General features: G+C 40.3%; 1 protein-coding gene across 4 annotated transcripts in view; it reads right to left on the bottom strand.

Moving 5' to 3' along the window:
- Positions 1–19,084, bottom strand: part of LOC145449805 (tRNA (32-2'-O)-methyltransferase regulator THADA-like) — a 106,177-nt gene that overhangs the window by 4,469 nt on the left and 82,624 nt on the right. For 3 of the 4 annotated variants that reach the window (XM_080328235.1, XM_080328236.1, XM_080328238.1), the window contains one exon: positions 5,482–5,636. The exons of the other annotated variant lie outside the window; for it this stretch is intronic. In XM_080328235.1, the coding sequence (XP_080184361.1) occupies positions 5,482–5,636 (155 nt within the window). The remainder of the gene's footprint in view (positions 1–5,481; positions 5,637–19,084) is intronic. 4 annotated transcript variants of the gene reach the window in all.

Below are 19,084 nucleotides of genomic sequence, written 5' to 3'. Positions count from 1 at the left end.
TCAGTAATTCTAATTCTAATTTGGATTAAACTGTGTAGCCATAATTCCAATTCTAATATTATTTGGAAGAGCTGAAATTGCTATAGACATCCAAGTTCGACTTGATATTGATGTATTTCATCTACGCCTTCACAACAACAGCGCGTAAGAGATATTGCCGCGTGCCATGTAACGAGTCGAGGACTCAGACAACGCGACCAAGTGTCACGGTTGTTTGTTTATGTTTGGAAGATCAACAAACACGAACATGATCTACTACTGAGACGATTTGCGAACGATTTCGTTTCGCTGTCGGGTAACAAATGGATCGTCAAGTTCTTGAGCCAAGGTCTGAATTTGCGGGCGGTCTACGGGCATAATGCCAGAGTCGAAGTATATAGTCATTAATCATACCCAAGTAATCCAACAACGTCGCTTCTACGGGTTGGAAATGCGTCAAATTTGTTTTCAATAGTGTTTGTAGACAACTTAACAATTTCATGGGGTTGATACTTGATAGTACAATTTGAAAAAAATTTAAACTCCTACGGGTTCACATACCCGTTGGAATCGAGCGCAATCAGTGAATCCCGGAATGAGGAAAAAAGTTTTTTCAACAACCCTAACGCGCACGAATGAAGCGCATAAAGACGCGATTGTCTACTTTACTCAAGTCTGCATGTCACATAACCACCGCAATTCATACACCGGGCAGTCTAGTTTATGAGAATTATCCATTTCGCAAGCAATGACGCTTCGCTCAATTAAAACCAGTCGCAATCGCGGGGAGTCACCTCATTCAGTGACGTGGCTGATGACGAATTTCTGAACATCACGCTTAATTCCATAAATCGCAATACAGTCCGGGAGTTTTTTGAGGTGCTTTTAGTAGAACCGAAAGTCGATTGTATCAAGGCGTTATTTTTACTGTAAATTACATTATAATAGTCGCCTACGAGACTTAATTAATGATGAATTGTTTTGACAGTCTGGTTTAAATCGGCTTGCGTTTTTATCGGATCATATCGAAAGTATAGGCTATTGTGCCGTATAAATAAATTTCGAAGGCGGAATTAATTCTGTATTAACGCGAAATGAAACTATATTCATAAAGCCAGACTCATAAAACCAGACATGGAAAACTATAGATAATTTTAGTTGTCTGATTACTGTGATTAGTCAAGCTAGAGCGAAATGCGGGTAATCTAATTGCGATCTAATTTGTGGAATGTTTAATGCTCTAATTTCAATTCTGATCTGATCTTTCTGAAAATGCTACAGGAGAACTGTATAGTGCGAAACGAGCCAAGCATGCTGTACTTGTCGTGGTTACGAGAGTGACGTCACATTTGGTATGAAACGAACTTGATTTTTCTTTATTTCAATCAAATTTTGAAACTAATTTAATTTCCTAGCTTTCGCAAATTCAGCAACTTTAATTCTAATCTAAACTGCATAAAAAACTGTGTAGCTATTATTCTAATAATTTTTGGAAAAGCCTGATATTTTTTAGTTATGTAACTCTGCCATGGTGTCACGTTATTTTTTTGTAATTTGTAATCTGATATAATATCCGAGTTTTTGTGAATTCAGTGTTTCTAATCTAAACTGAAAAAAGAAGTGCATCTATCATATTAATTTGAATTTAATTCGTTAAAGCAGAAAATATATTAGTTGTGTATCTCAGCCATGGCGTCGCTTTATTTCTCTGTAATTTGGACTTCAATTTAATTTCCGAGTTTTTGTGAATTCACCGATTTAAAAAAAAACTGTGTATCTATAATTCAGAAACAAATTTAATTTCGAAAACCTGGAAATTATTCATGACATCGACATTAATTGGCAGCATTTCGCAATGCACGAGCGCAAAACAGCAGTACCGAAAGCGGCTTCTAATGCTGAGTTGCAGTATGTAGCAGTAACTGCGCGTGGCACAACATAGGAGAAATTATCGCTGAAATTGGCGCGTGTTGAGGTTTTTGTCAGATTATCTTCGAATGCGGGTCAAGATCAGACAGGAAAATTTCTAGCGTAATTCTAGACGATTTCATTCAACAATTTAATTCTAGTAGTCCAGACTTAATTAAAGCAGTATGCTGATAATCAAATACTAACCTAATTAGTGAAATGTTTCTACACTCTTATTTTAATTCCAATCAAATTCCCTGTTTTCCTGAAAAGTCTACAGGAGAAGTGTATAGCGTGAAACGAGACAAGCTTGCTGTAGCTGCTGAACTTAATTTTTGTTGCGTTTCTTTCCAATTCGAAATGTAATTCAGTTTCCGAGTTTATGCAAATTCATTAATTCCAATTCGAATCCAACTTGGAAAAGGGGATTAAAGTCGTATTGGGATCGAAAATTGGTGCGGCCATTGGACGCTAAAAATAATTTTTATGTTGTATTTCTGTGGAATTCGGAATTAAACTAAATTTTCCAATTTTGCAAATTCACTAAGTCTAATCGTAATCTAATTTTTTTAAAAACGTGTCGCTAGAATTCTAATTCTATACCTTCATGATAACGTCATCATTAGGGCGATATTTTTCAACCTGAAATCAGAATATTTTGACCTCGAAAACTTAACTTTGACAAAGTTGTACCCTCGTGTATGTAAATTAGGTGTTTTCGCATATCATGTTTGAATTGTACTACTCATCTTCATTTCTGGTTGGAACTGTCTGTCGTTACGAAGTAGTTTGGCCTGAAAAAACTTTTTTTCGAATTAAAAACTGACACATTTTTACATGAAAAAACTTTATTTTAACGAAATCTGGACCTTGAGGAATTCCAGTAGTTACATCACGCATTATGGTAGAAATAATTGAAATTTGTTGTAGTACCACAACGAAAGATACTTTCCTACATTCTCGGGTAGAAAATGTATGTCCCTACTAAGTAGCTTGCCAAGAATGGAGAAAGAACGTTCAACAATTTCATCATGTCAAAAAAAATAGCCCTAGTCATCATACATACAAATGATTGTTAATAAACAATGTTCTTTCCAATTCTCTAATCATTGCTGCCTATGACCTCTTACGCGTGTCAGTCGAAAATATTTGGGTTCATTTCAATATCAATATACAACTGAATTGCACACAAATGAGCGAACATTCAAAATGCCCTTGCACTACGAAACCTAATCTATTCTGTATATAACCTAAACAGTAAACACGCGTGTAACCTTGCGCAGGATTCGAAAGTCCTCAATTACTGTTAGCATAACATCATGACAAGTCGCGGTAGGTAAGTAAATTTCCACAAAAGCACAGCTACAGTTATCCACTATCTGTGGCGATCTTACATTAACACACGATCAGTCGATCACGTACCGAAATGTATTGTCGTTCTAGTCCTCAATAGCGATCGCATATAGTTTGCACTTGTTTGTAAAGGAAACGCGGTCTTCAGACGCCGCTCAGGCGAGCTCAAACTCATTTGGTTGATACGAAATATGAATGCGGTGTGTCGAGCACCTCGTTTGACATGTACAAGATGCGCCACATACAAAAAGTCGACCTGAAACGCCGGCTATTATTTAAAGCTTATATCCGACCGCGAACTTTGAAGCTTTTCAGCCTGTAACGGCCCGCAGAATTACAAATGTAGGACATTAGCGTATCTAACATTTTGAAATCCGATTGGAATCGGGAAAAATATTAACAATCGGCACGCTGAAGTCCGTGCTCTGAGACTTGGACTACCAGGACATGTTCAGCTTTTCGGAATTAAATTAGAATTAGAATTGCAGGATTTGTAGCTACACGATTTTGGTAAATTTACCTATGTAAATCATCCGACAAATTATTCCATATTACGCCATAGCGTCATTGAAGGCATTACGACCACAGGGTAATAGTAAAATGCTTTCCTCGAAGAGGTATAGCAATGCACGGTTTTTCGCTACGCCGAGCGATTCATTTTTCGCTACAAAATCTATCCTTAATTAGCTCTTCAGTCGCCAAAGCATGAGGGTTGCATCTTGGGGTCACATTTTTCGTAAAGTATTGCCAAACTTCGAATTCAGGTGCCGAACAGCTTAGAAAAGCGGCAACACGGCAAAGGGTTGCCAGGGAATTAGGTACTTGGTGACTTGGCATTAGGAATGTAATAACTATTATTATTACTACGCGAAAGCAGCGCGTCAATATGTTATAAATCAGGGGTCTCCAACATGCAACCCGCGCGCCACATGCGGCACGCGACGTCATATTTTGCGGCCCGCAATCTGATCTAAGATTTCGGACGAAGCATTTGAAATGCTGGAAGATTTCTCTTTCAAAATATTACTGTTGCTGTTCAAAGTTACCTATTCTCCTCGGCCCGACATCACTATTCCTCGCTATAGCTGAAACGGCTTTACGATGGCAACAGCATTTCATCGAGGGAGAAGTATAGCTGATATGAATGGGCATGGGCATATTGCCTTGACGTGCAATGGCCCAGAAACTGCCAACACCGAGACGCTTAGAAAACGGTTTGGAGCTTCCCCAGTTCCCCACGTGGTCAATCATTGCAAGATGATAGTCATTCGGCTAGTACCGTGTCTCGCTAGCCCCGATATAGATGGCGTAGTCGCTAAAAGGCACTGTCGGGTAACGTGTTCAGACTGTTCACGTAGTTCATAGCTCATAGTTGCTTAGTAACATATTACTTCTTTTGTTGTTGTACTGCCGTTGTACCCCTGGTATAAATCAATTGGGTAACGTACAATTAAATAATATATTAAATTGTATATTGATGTTCGGTACTTCCAAGAAGCTCTTCCATTCGAAACTGAATATTTCACTGAATATGAACATGAATGATGCTGAGAGTTCAAATATGTACCTTTTACGCAACCGTAAAGAATTATATGACAGTTTTACATCACATTAAAGATTATTTCGTATTTCTTCGACCACTTTGTGACAATTAGGGCTGTATTTAAAACAAACGGTGTTTTAAAACACTTTGTTTCAAACAGTGTTTTAAAAAATCCATCTAAAAAAACAAAATTCTGCTTTTTCAAGTTGTAAAATTATGCCATAATTGTGTAAATACTTTCCAAAAAACATGTTGTATGAACCTACGGACAATTACCACCAGCTATAGCCGACGTATATTGATATGGGATGGTTGGAACCCTCAATATAGTCTGTTCAACATTAATAGTACAAATATTTCGTCAAAGGAGCTATATTTACCCTATATTTTCGATTGTCAATGTCAATCCATTATGACGTCACAATTGAATATTCGTGACGTCATTGCTTAAGAAATGAAACATGTTTTGAATTAGGGCCTTGTTTTATAAATGTTTGTTTGAAATTGATTCTTGTTTTAAATGCAACCCTAGCGACATTGCTGTTGGTTGATTACTGCTGCACGTATGTCGTACATATATGTCATTTCCAAGTGCGAAGCTTTGTATTGCATGCTTAGTATGCTGTGACACGACAAAACGAAACTGCGAGGTTTCGACAGTAGGAAATAGTGTTTTAGCGCCTCTCGAATAAACTCACTTGTAAAATTACCGGGACGACCGCCTCGGCTGATCGGCCCGCCGCGAATTCTTCCAGAATCGCGCGACACTCTCCGTGGCGCAGCTCTCCGTGAATCAGGATCATGAGACGAAACGCGTGACGTATCGCAACGGAATCGATGCACGGATGGTCGTCTGATAACGGAACAGCGACATTGACACTACTAGATAATTCTAATTGCCTATAGTTCGACTACTTAAGAGCGGAATGTCGGTGATCTAATCCCAACCCAATTCGTGAAATGTTTCTATATGTTCTCATTTCTGGAAAATGCTACAGCAGAGCTGTACAACGCGAAACTAGGGAAGCTTGGCGCACAAGCATTTGTCATTCTCGTGCTTGCGGGAATGAATTATGATTTGTTATCAAAGGAACCTGGTTCAATGTTCAAATTTTCGCGAATTCAGTAATTCAAATTCTGATCTAATTAAAAAAAAATGCTGCATGGCCTATTTGTTTTAGATGACCATGGTTGCTGTAATTCTAATTCTAATCTAATTTGACACAGTTGACCATTTTCTAGCTGCTCAACTGCGCAACAGTCCGCCGTTGCCCTAGAAACGCCCCGGAACAATCGCTGTGCAGCGCGTGAGTACAGCCGCATTATTTCCTAGAGCAAATGGGTGAAACCCCAACCCATAACAGAAGCGGCTGACGTAATCGTACAGTATCGTAGTCACGCGCGTGCGAACCTATAGGCGAGATACGCTCAAGCACACATTTGGATGTGTTACTCTATCCAAAACGCGTATATATGAGAAAACTGCCCGATTCGTACATTGTAAATGACAATGGTGTATGTGGCCCCATTTCCACACTGGCGTACAGCGGAGTTCACATAAACAGCAATTTCTGGTACGACAGTTCGCCTCAACACCTATTACAATGAATGAAAACACGTCAAAAGCACCAATTCTTACGAAATATATCCCTGGCATAGCCGGACAACTGGAAAGCTTTCGGGTTTTCCAAACAATATTCGAATTAGAATTATAGCTACACAGTTCTTTACAAATTTTACTAGAATTAGAATTGAATTCGGGAAATCTTTGAAATTGAATTAGAAGGATAGCAAATGTCTGTACTGCAAGCTTGGCTCGTTTCGCACGCAACAGATCTTCTGCAGCATTGTTCAGGAAACCCAGAAATGGAGTAGAATTATAAAGAGCGGAAAACATTTCACAAATTAGATTACAATTAGACCAACGGCATTTCGCTCTCTTATTAGGCAACTACAATGATCTCTAGCTCGCTTAGTGTAGTCCCGGGATTTCCCGACATTTGATCATGAATAAATGGTTGGCCCAAGCCTACGCCCACGAAATCACGTACGTACTATGCTGGGAGTTGAGTTTTGGAGATTGCACAATGCGCAAGTTACCGTCATGCCGGACAACACGTTTGATACAATGGCGCCCAAGCAAACAAGACTCACGCCATCAGAAACCGACCAAGAGTCCAATCCATTCGCAAAGCCATTTGTGCAGCCCAGCTAGAGTTAGAACAATAGCAGAATGCAAGCAATTTCTGACGTCTACGGCTCGAGTTAACTTTCGTACACTGACATGGTTTACAAAGTCGACTGCATACGAACTGGGCGTGCGGGAGGCTGGTGTTTTGGGGCTTGTCTACAGAGCAGCACGTCCGCGATGGTGTGATCACTTAGAACTGGAACTACTCACTATTATAAATTCGCATCTAAAACTACAACTAGAACCTTTAAAAATCGTCAACTAACTAACTAAAAATTCCAAATTAAATTAGAGCTAGAATTATAGCTGTACATAATTTTCCAAATTAGACTAGAATGAGGATTATAGCAACATATTTTCACCAAATTAGACAAGAATCCGAAATAGATTAGAACTAGAATTATAACTGTACAATATTTTCCAAATCAGATTATAATTTTAATTAGAGCTACACGGTTTCTTTCGAATTAGATTAGAACTAGAATTATAGCTGTAAAGTATATTCCAAATTGGACGAGAATTAGAATTAAAGCTACACACTTTTTTCCAAATTAGGCCAGAATTCGAAATATAACTACATAGTTTCTTTCAAATTAGATTACAACTAGAATTATAGCTGTAAAGTATATTCCAAATTAGACGAGAATTAGAATTGAAGCTACACACTTTTTTTCCAAATTAGGCTACAATTCGAAATATAACTACAGTTTCTTCCGAATTAGATTACAGCTAGAATTATTGATGAACGTTTTTTTCAAATTAAATAAGGATTAGACTAATACTGAATTCACAAAAACTTGATTCAAGTTCAGTTCGTATCAAACCATAGTTCAATCTCGTAAGCACGAGAATGACAAATATCTGTACAGCAAGCATGGCTGGCTTCGCACTATATAGTTCTGTGGCATTATCAGGAAAACAGAAATTAGAGTAGAATTGGCCTCAAGCGCACCCCTGATACTGACTCAGGGAGCCCGATCAAGAACCACTGTGCTGTAGTGTGTGATTAATACGAGCGATGCGCTGCGGAGTGATAGTAAACCAGCCCCGCGCCGCATATGAGGCACATCCTGTAACTGAGATGTGAACTAGACTTCCTAGCGCGATTGTGTTGCTGCCGAAATGGTTTCCTGGATTGTGCGCAGGCTGCAATAACCGCGCTTGCCATATAGAACCCGACTCGGCAATGAATGAAATGTCGGCGAAACGGCTGCGTCGCTATGAGGCAGGAAATTAAGAAACTGGACGGTCGGTCAAAACACAAACGACAATGCGTGTGACCTTTGAATATAGCGGGCTCTTTTTCAAATGCAGACTCAGAAATTTTACTGATGCGATTACTAATTTCAATAGGACTGACGGACGCGGGATAGCTTTCAACCTTAGGGCGAGGAAATGCGATCAAGAGTCATTCAAAGAATGATATGACGTGGTAAGGACCGCAAGTATAGGTTATTACGTCAGCGTGAGACTTGTGCTAGAACTACTGGAATTTCAAAACGCGCAACTACAACGAGAACTACTCACTTTTTAAAACTCGCAACTAGACCTAGAACTAGAACTAGTCAATTACCAAAATGCTCAACTAGAACCTGAACTACTGACTTTCTCACTTTTCACAGCTTGCAATGAGAACCTGAACAAGATCTACCCACACTTTTCAAAGCTCGTAACTAGACCTAGAACTACTTGCTTCTAAAACCTAGCAACTAGAACTGGAACTTGAAATAGTTACTTTTCAAAACTAGCTACTACAGCTAGAACTACTCACATAACGAAACTCATATCTACAAGTACTCACTTTTCACAATCTGCAACTAGAATTAGAACCACAAGAACTCGCAATTAGAACTAGAACTAACGACCTTTACAGCTATACCTAATTAACTAATACAACACAACCCACAAATAACTGCTAATACGAATTACAATGCGTCATTCAAAGAATGCTGTGACTACAGATCCCGACCGAATATAATCGTTTCGCCGATAACATCGATTCAATATCGCAGTTTGAAAGAAACATCGGTATCGGCCGTTAAAAGTAAAAATATCGTCAATTTCCGTGTCCCCGCAGCGTGATGGTAGGGAGTTTGGGAAATGCGCCTTAAGCTAGCCGACATACTCCTTTGAACATCGGTTGAATAAATCGAGGTTATAATACGATATCGGCCGGACTCTAGATATGACGTGGTAAGAATCGCAAGTATTACTTTAACGTAGTAGGATCATTGCAAACTTGTGTGTTACCAGCCCAATAAATTTATGATTTCGAATAGCAATCACAGATGCTAAGGTCAAATGTTTTGTTGCTACATTAGCGCGAACAACGCACACAACTGTACTGCAATGACGCAAACGTCGTTGCAAAACGCATTATCGAAACTCGGAACGAGGACAACGTATTGACACGCCACCAAGGAATGCATATCACAGGTGGTTGCCCGACATATGAGCATGCGACACAATGGAAAACGACAGTTCAGCATGGAACACATCAGCATGCGTCACTTCAGCATGTGACTGTATAACCCAAAAACTTACCCTAACCCGAAACATAGCCTAACCTAACCTAACCTAGCCTAACCTAACCTAAACCCTAACCCTAACCCAACCATAAACCTAACCTAACCTACCCCTAACCCGTAATTTAACCCACATGCTCATGTGTCGCATGCCAAATTGTCGCATGCCGAAGCGTCGCATGCTGTAATGTCGCATGCTCATATGTCCACGGACCATCACAGGTATCAAAACTATCACGAGTCTGAAATGACGGTGATGAAACTCCTTTCAGCCCAGTCAAGCCTGATTATGACATGTCGCTTGAGACCGATGCATCACGCGGGTGAGAATATAAGTAATATACGCCATACCATTGAACACGTTTAATCCTGATAAGTAAACCATGATACCACAATCACAACACAGCCTTCGACATAATTTAAATCAAATATTGCAGCCTTGTACAAACTACCAATCTAGCTAGCTGCCTGTCAATTAACTACTGGTTTTGAGTAGTTCTAGTTGCGGATTTTGAAAAGTGAGTAATTCTAGTTGTAGTGGCGTCTTTACAAACACGTTTAGAAACCGAACAACTAAATAACACGTGTCGTCGTTTGGCGTGTATCGCGATACCGGTGTTCTGTCGTGTGATGTTCTAGTAGCAATTGCGCGGGGTTTGGGGGTCGAAACCCCTGCCATTTCAAACCGGAAAACACGTCCTTCTGAAATGCCGACTGCATGTCAAATATTTCTTAGCGAGTTTGCAATTCCGTAATTCGTGGAACTCGCTTGAGAGTTAACTCTAGTTATAGTTGTGTTTTAGTCAGTTAGTTGCGGATATTTTGAAGGTCGCTAGGTTTAATTCTAGTTTTAGTTCTAGTTGCTAGTTTTGAAAGGTGAGTAGTTCTAGTTCTAGTTGTAAGTTGTAAGAAAATTGATTGTTGTTATACAATGTTCTTTCCAATTCTCTACTAGTTTCTAACGATTATACCCCTAACGAATATTTGGGTTTATTTCAATATGAATAATGAATATTGTATATTGCAGTTCTGTACCTCCGAGAAGCTCTTCAAAAGTGAGCATTTCTAGTCCTAGTTGCACATTCTACACACCCAGTAACTTTTACAAGTATGAATAATCGAAATTTACACTTGCACAATGCATACTCATTGACAACGGCCGTTACACAAGACAGTGAGAGGCAGCGTGTTATACTATGGCCGTTTGGTCGAGGCGCCTGATTAAAATGTATCCCCGCGTATTTAACCGAAGCCTTCCGGCACCTCAACGCCAAACGACGCCTGCATATCGATCGAATAACGCGCGCGGTAATTCTACCCAGCGGTCATCAACGCGTACCGCACGAATTTACGTTTAGAAAGGAAGTATTATATAACAAACGGGAAGACACGGTCATAAAACGGCTCATGGCACGCAACGACCCAAAGGCGCACGCAGTAATTGAGCGTACCGTTGATACACCGATTCGGGTTTGCGTTGAGACCAAGACTTTGCATCTCTAACAGATTTTGGGCCACTGACAACGTCATATCATATGGCTCTCGCCTTAGCGTGTTAGCATTTCGATCGTCGATGATGTCACAACACGAATCCTACTCACGCAACAGAATTGAGGTCATACACAAGGTATCCTCCCTGCCATGCTATCTGCAGCAGACCGATGACACTGTCAGATTAGGGGCGGAACGCAATTGTACTAAAACGAGCCTTTGTGATCCGTAGAGCTTGGAGCACACCTCGTGTTCAGCGTTCGATAACGAGAAAATTTTAAGCATTTACAAATTAGATTACAATTAGAATTATAGCTACATACTTTTTCAAATTAGATTAGATTTAGAATCACTGGATTCACAATACTTGGAAATTGAGTAGAAAGAAACACACCGAAATTCAAGTTTACTTCATATAATAACGAAGTTCATCCTCACAAGCATGAGAATAGCAAATGTCTGCACAGCAAGCCTGGTTCGTTTCGCACGATACAGTTATCCTATAGAATTTTAAGGATAATCACAAATTAGATCAGAATTAGATAACCAACATTTTGTTCCAATCAGTCTAATTTAAGATTTAGAATTATCTAGCTGTCCAAGTATGGCTTCAATGTAATCGTTTACAATTAAAACTACACAATTGATAACCATCACGGATAATACTTATGATGTGATCATGTGCAGTGAGGTTCACAAATACGACATTTCCTCTTTTCAAATCATAATACATCACACTATTCCGTGTTTAGGTCTTTGTAAAATGATTAAGTCGAGTCATAATTAATCATGCCTTTACAAAGCAATCAATAATGCACAGGGAACAGTCAACAGCGATTGTTTCAGAGTTTTTTCAACACCAGTCGATTGTGATTAATTGAATTCGTTGTAATCGCCGTTATCGATTACGATTACAAAGCGCGGTCGCCTCATGTCAGGCGAGCAATTAGCATTCGCTCCTTTTACATGATGACGCGAGATTGGCTGAGCCTAACCCTGGTTTCGTTACGGAAATGGGCTAGCTATTCAATTAATGGTGATGGTTCTAATGTAGGTATAACGACACCCTCAATTACCGCTTGTGTCGCAACGAAAGCAATGGTGAAATGGTTGCATCATTCTGAAGAACGTTCTCTCGCAAGATACTAGAAGGGCTGGCGAATTTGAGTACCGACTATCGCTCGTTTTGACGCCATAAAAGTATGACAGATGTGTAAAGTTCTAATATGTACATTTTATGCGACCACAAAGAATACAATGCCGGTTCTGCATCAAATTAAAGATTACTTGGTATATTTTCGACCATACCTATTTCATTGCACTTTGCGACAATACTGTGGGTTTGCTCATGACTTTATAGATATGTTATTACCAGTAACGTGCGTAGCTTTGTACTAGATGTTTCGTATGCTACCCAAACGTAGCTGTGACTAACATAACAACCAATAAATAGGGTGACCATACGTTCTCTTTTAAGAGGATTTGTTCTCTTTTTTGACTTTTTTGAAAGTGTCCTCGGAGGACGCCCAAATGTCCTCTTGTTGGAGAATTTCGGTTACATATAGGGCAAAATTCGACTGAGATACAGTAAATCAGCTCCGGCGGCTATTTCGGAAGATGAGCCGGAAAGTTGGCCTTTTTTTAGTCAACCGAACACGAAGTGGGAAAAATTCACCATTTTTCAGGATTTTCGTCCGGTATTACGAGTCTGAAAATTTTGAAAAAGTCTCCTCTTTTCGGATTTCCGAAATATGGTAATCCTACAATGCATCCAATGCATCCGGCGTATTGCTTATACTGATAGCGCGTTACCAGATTTTGTATATAGTTACACATCTGTATGACTGTAAATTATTTCACAATAATCATAACGAACTTGACAAATTTTAACCATTTTCAACTGAACCTTTGCGACAACACTCGAGTAGGCGTGATTAATAACGGTACAAAGAAAAATGACTTAAGTTTCAATAACGTGATCGCTAAGCCTTAAGTGTCGTAACGATATAATCGCATTTACACAATACCTCCTGTTTACTGACACTACGATAATTACCGTGTCTTGTTAGGCCGGCGATGGGTGTGACTAGTTTCACTGATTTGCGTTGATGAATCGTTTGGCGACAATAACTCTGTATCAGATTCACGGGAGATTACGCGCGGTCGCTATATGCGTTTCGCTGAAAAGGCACTATGAGTTGAACTGTGGTCATCACAACACAATATTCAAATGCGTAGCGTCAGCGCGTGGATTAATCACGGTGTGTTTCATGGGTATCGAGGAGTCAACTTGTTTTGACAAGAGGACAGCGGGTTTTAATTCGGTTAGGTGTCGTTTTCTGTGTGTAGCGTGTAGTATAATTGCTAAACGATCATATCTGAACATAACAGAATTGGATGACTTGAAACCTTTCATCTTTTCCGAGGTATGATTAGCGCAAGACCGATCATATCGAGTCGATCACACTTTGAAAGAAATATCGATGTGCAGATGTAGCCTTTCAAGTAAAACCGAAAAAGCCCCGAAGATCAATAAATTTTATGTGGATCTGGTGCAAATTTTTTAAAAAGATTTTGGGCCGTCTTCATAACCGACGGTATGCCAAGATGAATATAATCTGAAGAGCGGAACTGGCGCTATACCACGTCGACGCAGCAGGAAAATAGCTACACACTAGCGCCATCTATGCATCTAGTTAGCGAGCTGTGCCTATCCCGCATCACATTCGCAACTATGCGTACTCGGACAGGCAGACAATTAAGCACTGATTATTATCATTTCCAGGCATTCTATATTCTATCAGTACATTTGATCAACCACTGTCCCGTTAGGGCTGTTCAAAAATACCTCTTTTTTCAAATTTGACAGGATAATTGATAAAATTGTTAGGTTTACTAAAGACGCTGCACACCAATACTGGCTCAATTCCGACCTGTGGAAGAAAGCCAAATTTAGTGTCTTATTAGACAATTTTATCAAGTAGCCAATCAAATTTGAAAAAAAGTATTTACAGGGGATAGGTCTATTTTCAAATCCAAATTTTTTTACTGTAGTAACTTTTCTTCCGCTGGCTGGAATTTTCGAACGCAATAGCTTCCCATCCACTGATTGGAATTGCACCAGATTTAATGAGCGTTGTCTTTCTGGACAACATAACTATTTCATGGGGTAGCCAGTAAAGTTTGAAAGAATTTTATGTTCATTTTTATTCAATAAATCCAAAACCTTTTACTCTTATAGCCACGATTCTATTGGTTGGAATTGAGTCAAAATTGGTGGGCAGTGGCAGACCATGGGTTCTTCAAGTATAGGTCGCGACTTCCCAAAGCGATTGCTAAATTTATTGAAACAACAAAACTTATTCGTGCCTGGCGCGATATCCGGTGACTGACTTGTTCCTATACACGGTCCCTGTGTTGAGTAGGCCTGCTGTAGCGGATAAACTAGACACGCAGATCATGAAAATGTGCCGACCTTCGCATTAGACAAATTAGCTTGATGACATGATCAGATTTGTCTGACATTGGTTTCTCTGGAAATAGTGGAAATGTCTAAGCTACGCGGGTAATACTTGAGCAGAGTAGATGGAAGGAAATGGCGCGGCCGTAACTGCCGCACCCGATATTTTTAGTAAGCATAACGCATAAATTACAGAAATGAATTGTGAAAGAGCAGAATATTCCTAGTATCACTTAACGCCGCCAGAGACCGTCGGGCTGCTTTCGTCTGGTGGCGTGCAACGGTATTTCGAGGCCGCCCTTTCCGCCCGCGACTGGACACATGAAGACATAAAGTGTTGGCCTACAAGTGGCCGCGGCCAAAATGCGATGCTACAAAACGCAGGATAAATGCCATAAAACCTTGGCCCAAAATAATCGTTGCTGCATGGTTGGCCAAAACCTTCAATATTCTCTCGTCCTCGGAGCCCTGCAGTACACATGTTGCCCACAGAGGAAATATTGCACCCCGATTTGAATCGCGTGCGTCACACATGTTGCATGGAACTGCATTGCGTATAGCTGTTTGTCCTCACCTTGTGTATTTCATGCGCGCCCGTAAATACGTAGCGTACTGACATTAACAATGAATTCATGTCGATTCGTGAGGCTTGGGTCGCGAGATGAAATATAGCTCATATCTGGGTCGCGGTTTAAAAAGTTTAGGAACCCCTGTCTTAGGCAAACTAACAATTTAATCAAGTATAGCCAGTAGAACTTGAAAAGAAAATTTTGAACAGCCCTGATGTCCCACGCTTAAAGCAGATATTCGCGAGACTTGGCTACGGCCCTTGAAACGCCCTCATAATACTCATAAACTCATCACTGCCAGGTTAGTATGTAAATTTATATTGGTCACAGACACAACGAGACACAATTTCCGTTGTTAAGGCAGCGACGGGTAATCTGCGATGAAACCGGTTATTACAGTCATACGGTATAATGGATAAATACTTGTCATGCCACCAAACATTGCGATACAATAATTTTGCAACATCTCCAAGTCGCATGCTGCTGCAAAACAAACTGTACAAACTTCCAATCTAGCCAACTGACTATACTGCCTTGTAAGTAGTTCTAGTCGCGAGTTGCAGAATTCGAAAAGTGACTATTTCGGGTTCTAGTTCCAGTTGGGCATTTCAAAATATTAAGTTGCCGAAAAAGTAGGAAGCAAGTTTCTTTGGTGCGCATCGTGATACCGGTTTTCTGTCGTGTGATGTTCTAGCACCCAGGCCCGTAACTGCCTCACCCCAAACCCCCCAATTGGGGGGGGGCGAGCTCGAAGGGGGCCCAAGATTATTTCGTGAATTAGCATAAATTATAGTCTATTGTTTGCAAATTTATGTAACTTTTTCATAATTTTTTCGCGCTACGCGCGATTTTAAGTTGCCAATTATCTTGATTTTGGGGTACTCTTCCCCCAAGAAAAAATACTCAAGATTTATAGAAATAGGCATATCGGCGTTGACCATTACCGAGCCACGACGCACCAAGACATATAAAATAGGTCATGTAACATGCGACACCAAGAAGCGTGCCAGAACGATCGGCAGCGAGAATACCTTGGCCGAAAAGGACTGCCCTAATGCTGAGCGAAAACTTCGTTATATAGGCCTATACAAAATACTGTCTTGGCAATCTGAACTTCACAAGACAAATACCATCCCGCAGGGAAAAATTATATGCCAGTGAAGAAATTCCAATTTGAAATCGTGTGCGTCTTTTAGTTTCGTAGCCTATACGTTATGGCGATTCTATATTTTTTATATAGCAGACGGGAGGTAACGAAATAACATCATGTTAAGGAGTCATACAAACGGACCCTACAGTTTCCAAGACACCTCACTCAGCTCTACCGGTAAATCTGATTACGGGAGCAGAGAGGACAAGAAGTTGATAGCAATATATATGCAATTCCCGATCTTATTGACCGATTTTATCATGAATTTTCCAAAAATTTTGCGCTTGGCGCAGGCCCACTAAGCAATACAACTCATTTCGTGGCGAAAGCACATAAGGTGATGGGGGGTAGGTTTATCACGCTATATGGGAGCCCAAGACTCAAGATATTTGCGGGGCCCGACGAAGTGCTGTTTCGTTCTTGCCAACGGGTATACGCCGGAAAATGTTTAATTATAATATTGAGGGATCCTACCTTTACAAACACACCTCACTTTGCTCTACCTATAAATTTGATTACGTGAGCAGAGAGAGGATAAAAATTGACAGCAACATATATGCAATTCCCGATCATATTGACCTATTGAATCATGAATTATAGAAAACTTTCGCGCTTGGCGCGTCGAGGCGAGAAAAGCTTACCCACTTAGCGGCCTGCTATGTAGAGGATAAGTTAGCAGCGTCAATTAGCGAATAGCCTGAGGGGGGTCTGGGGGGTGAAGGCCCCCAGAAGTTCGGTTCATCAGCATATGGGGGGCCCAAGACCAACGTTTTGGGTGGGGCCTGGCGAAGTGCTGTTTCGGCCCTGCTAGCACCCATTGCTAGCTCAGAGTCATTACTGCCAATACGCAGGGGGTCGGTTTTGAGGGTCAAAACCCCTCCCATTTCAAACTTGTACTCACGTTCCCGTGGAAAGTCGATCCGATTCCGACGAAATTGAAAATTAAGAGTTGCTCCAAAATTGAGCATATTTATTTGTGTTTCGGTTAGTTTGTTGCTGATTTTAAAGGTCGTTGGTTCTAATCGCAAGTTTTGAAACGTGAGTAATTCTAGTTCTAGTTGCGAGTTTTGAATAGGAGTAGTTCTAGTTGTAAGTTTTTAAAATTGAGTTGCTCTAATTGCAAGTTTTGAAACGTGCGTGGTTCTAGTTCTAGCTGCTAGTTTTCAAAGGGAGTTATTCTAGTTTTAGTTGTAGTTGCGCATTTTAAAAATTTTGGTTGTAGTTCTAGTAGCAAGTTTTGAAAAGTGAGTAGTTCTAGTTCTAATTGCAAGTTTTGAAACGTGAATAGTTCTAGTTTATAGTTGCGAGTTTTGCAAGGAAGTAGTTCTAGTCCTAGTTCTAGTTGCGCATTTTAAAAAATTTCGCTCTAGTTTTAGCTGCAAGTTCTAAAAAGTGAGTAGTTCTAGTTCTAGCTGTTAGTTTTGAAAGGAAGTAGTTTTAGTCCTAGTTGCGCATTTTGAAAACCCAGAAGTTTGTACAAGTCTAGAAAGCATTTGATGCGCCGGGCGATATCGTGATTACGTTACCGATATTATTGCCATAATGCCAGCCTCCTTCGGTCCGTTGTATTTACCAATATCTATTTACCGTCGCACTAAAACTGTGTGCACATCATACAAGCCAAGCCTGCGCGATAGCTGGTGAATAGCCCACAATACATCACCGTATTACAGCCGAACAATATTGTTGTTGTGAACTTTCATGCCGTAAATATAGTGATGGAACCGCGATTTGGCCAGAACAGTAAAACGCTTTCAGTGGTAAAGCAGCCTTGCCTAATATCTACTTGATGAAGGTACTATGCTTGGTGTTGGGAGGCGACTTCAAAACATCACCTGTGGTTGGGCGCGAGTCGCATAATACACTCGGTCGCGACGGTGCAGTTTTACTTACAAACATTTCAACACCTGTCGCACGTCACAGTTAGGTTTCGGAATACTTCAAGCTCTCGGTAAGCGAGGAATTTACATGCATAGGTCTGGAGGAAGAACCATAAGATTAACACTGTGCCGTAAAAAAGATGATCCGTCAAACGTAGCTCTGACGGAAACGCGTCGTTTTATTATCCACAAACAGAAGTAGGTGGTATTTTAAGTGGACGTATCGAAAATCAGTACAATGCAAGGTTGAATTGAGTTGATTTTCCTATTTTACTGTGAACGTGACACTACGAGTGATATTTACTTGATATTCAAGGTATTTTGGTCACAGACGTTGAAATTACCCGTAATCTTTTTAATTTAATAGAAGGTTTACAATGTAAAACATACCAAGGTTCGTTTGCGAACGTGGACCGAACGTTATGCACCGTCCCTATATACTAGGGCTGTAACCAAGTCACAAGCTTCCGAGTCACAAGCCAATCTCCATTTTATAGTTTTGACTCGAATCAAGTCGAGTCATTTTCTATTCACCACAGTCCAAGTCATTGTGTTCACTGCTCAGTTTTCAGTTTAATCCTGTTCAACCAACTTTTTCAACTCTGCTCGAGTGATATATAATGGCTCGCATTCATAATATCGTAATTTTCCTCAGTCATAACAGTTTCTGGCCCTATTTTCCGAGCATCAGGACAGATAGACGAAATACCAATAATGTGGTAACTTTACTAATCTTCGAAGTTATAATGAAATGTCTGTCTTGGCCGTCCTAGTCTCGAGTCATACGGCCCGGTTCGAGTCATGCACAATGACTCGAGTAGAGTCACCAAAAAATTGTGAGTCGAGTCATTACAACCCTAACAAAAATGATTCCATGTCCGATTATTACCTGAAATCCGGGGGATGTACAGCGTGTTTATAAAGTCACAAATAAAGATTGCCATGCCAGAGTCTACGACATACTATACTGGCCATGTTTCAAATTGCTATTCTCCAAAGTTTTCCGCTTTGCGTGGTGTGGTTCAAAATGTTATT

The sequence above is a fragment of the Botryllus schlosseri genome, chromosome 11 (assembly GCF_051294905.1).
Source record: "Botryllus schlosseri isolate E-star chromosome 11, Bs_hap1, whole genome shotgun sequence".
Taxonomy (NCBI): Eukaryota; Metazoa; Chordata; class Ascidiacea; order Stolidobranchia; family Styelidae; genus Botryllus; species Botryllus schlosseri.
Note: the sequence above shows the minus strand (reverse complement) of the source record. Positions and strands in the feature narration are given on the sequence as shown.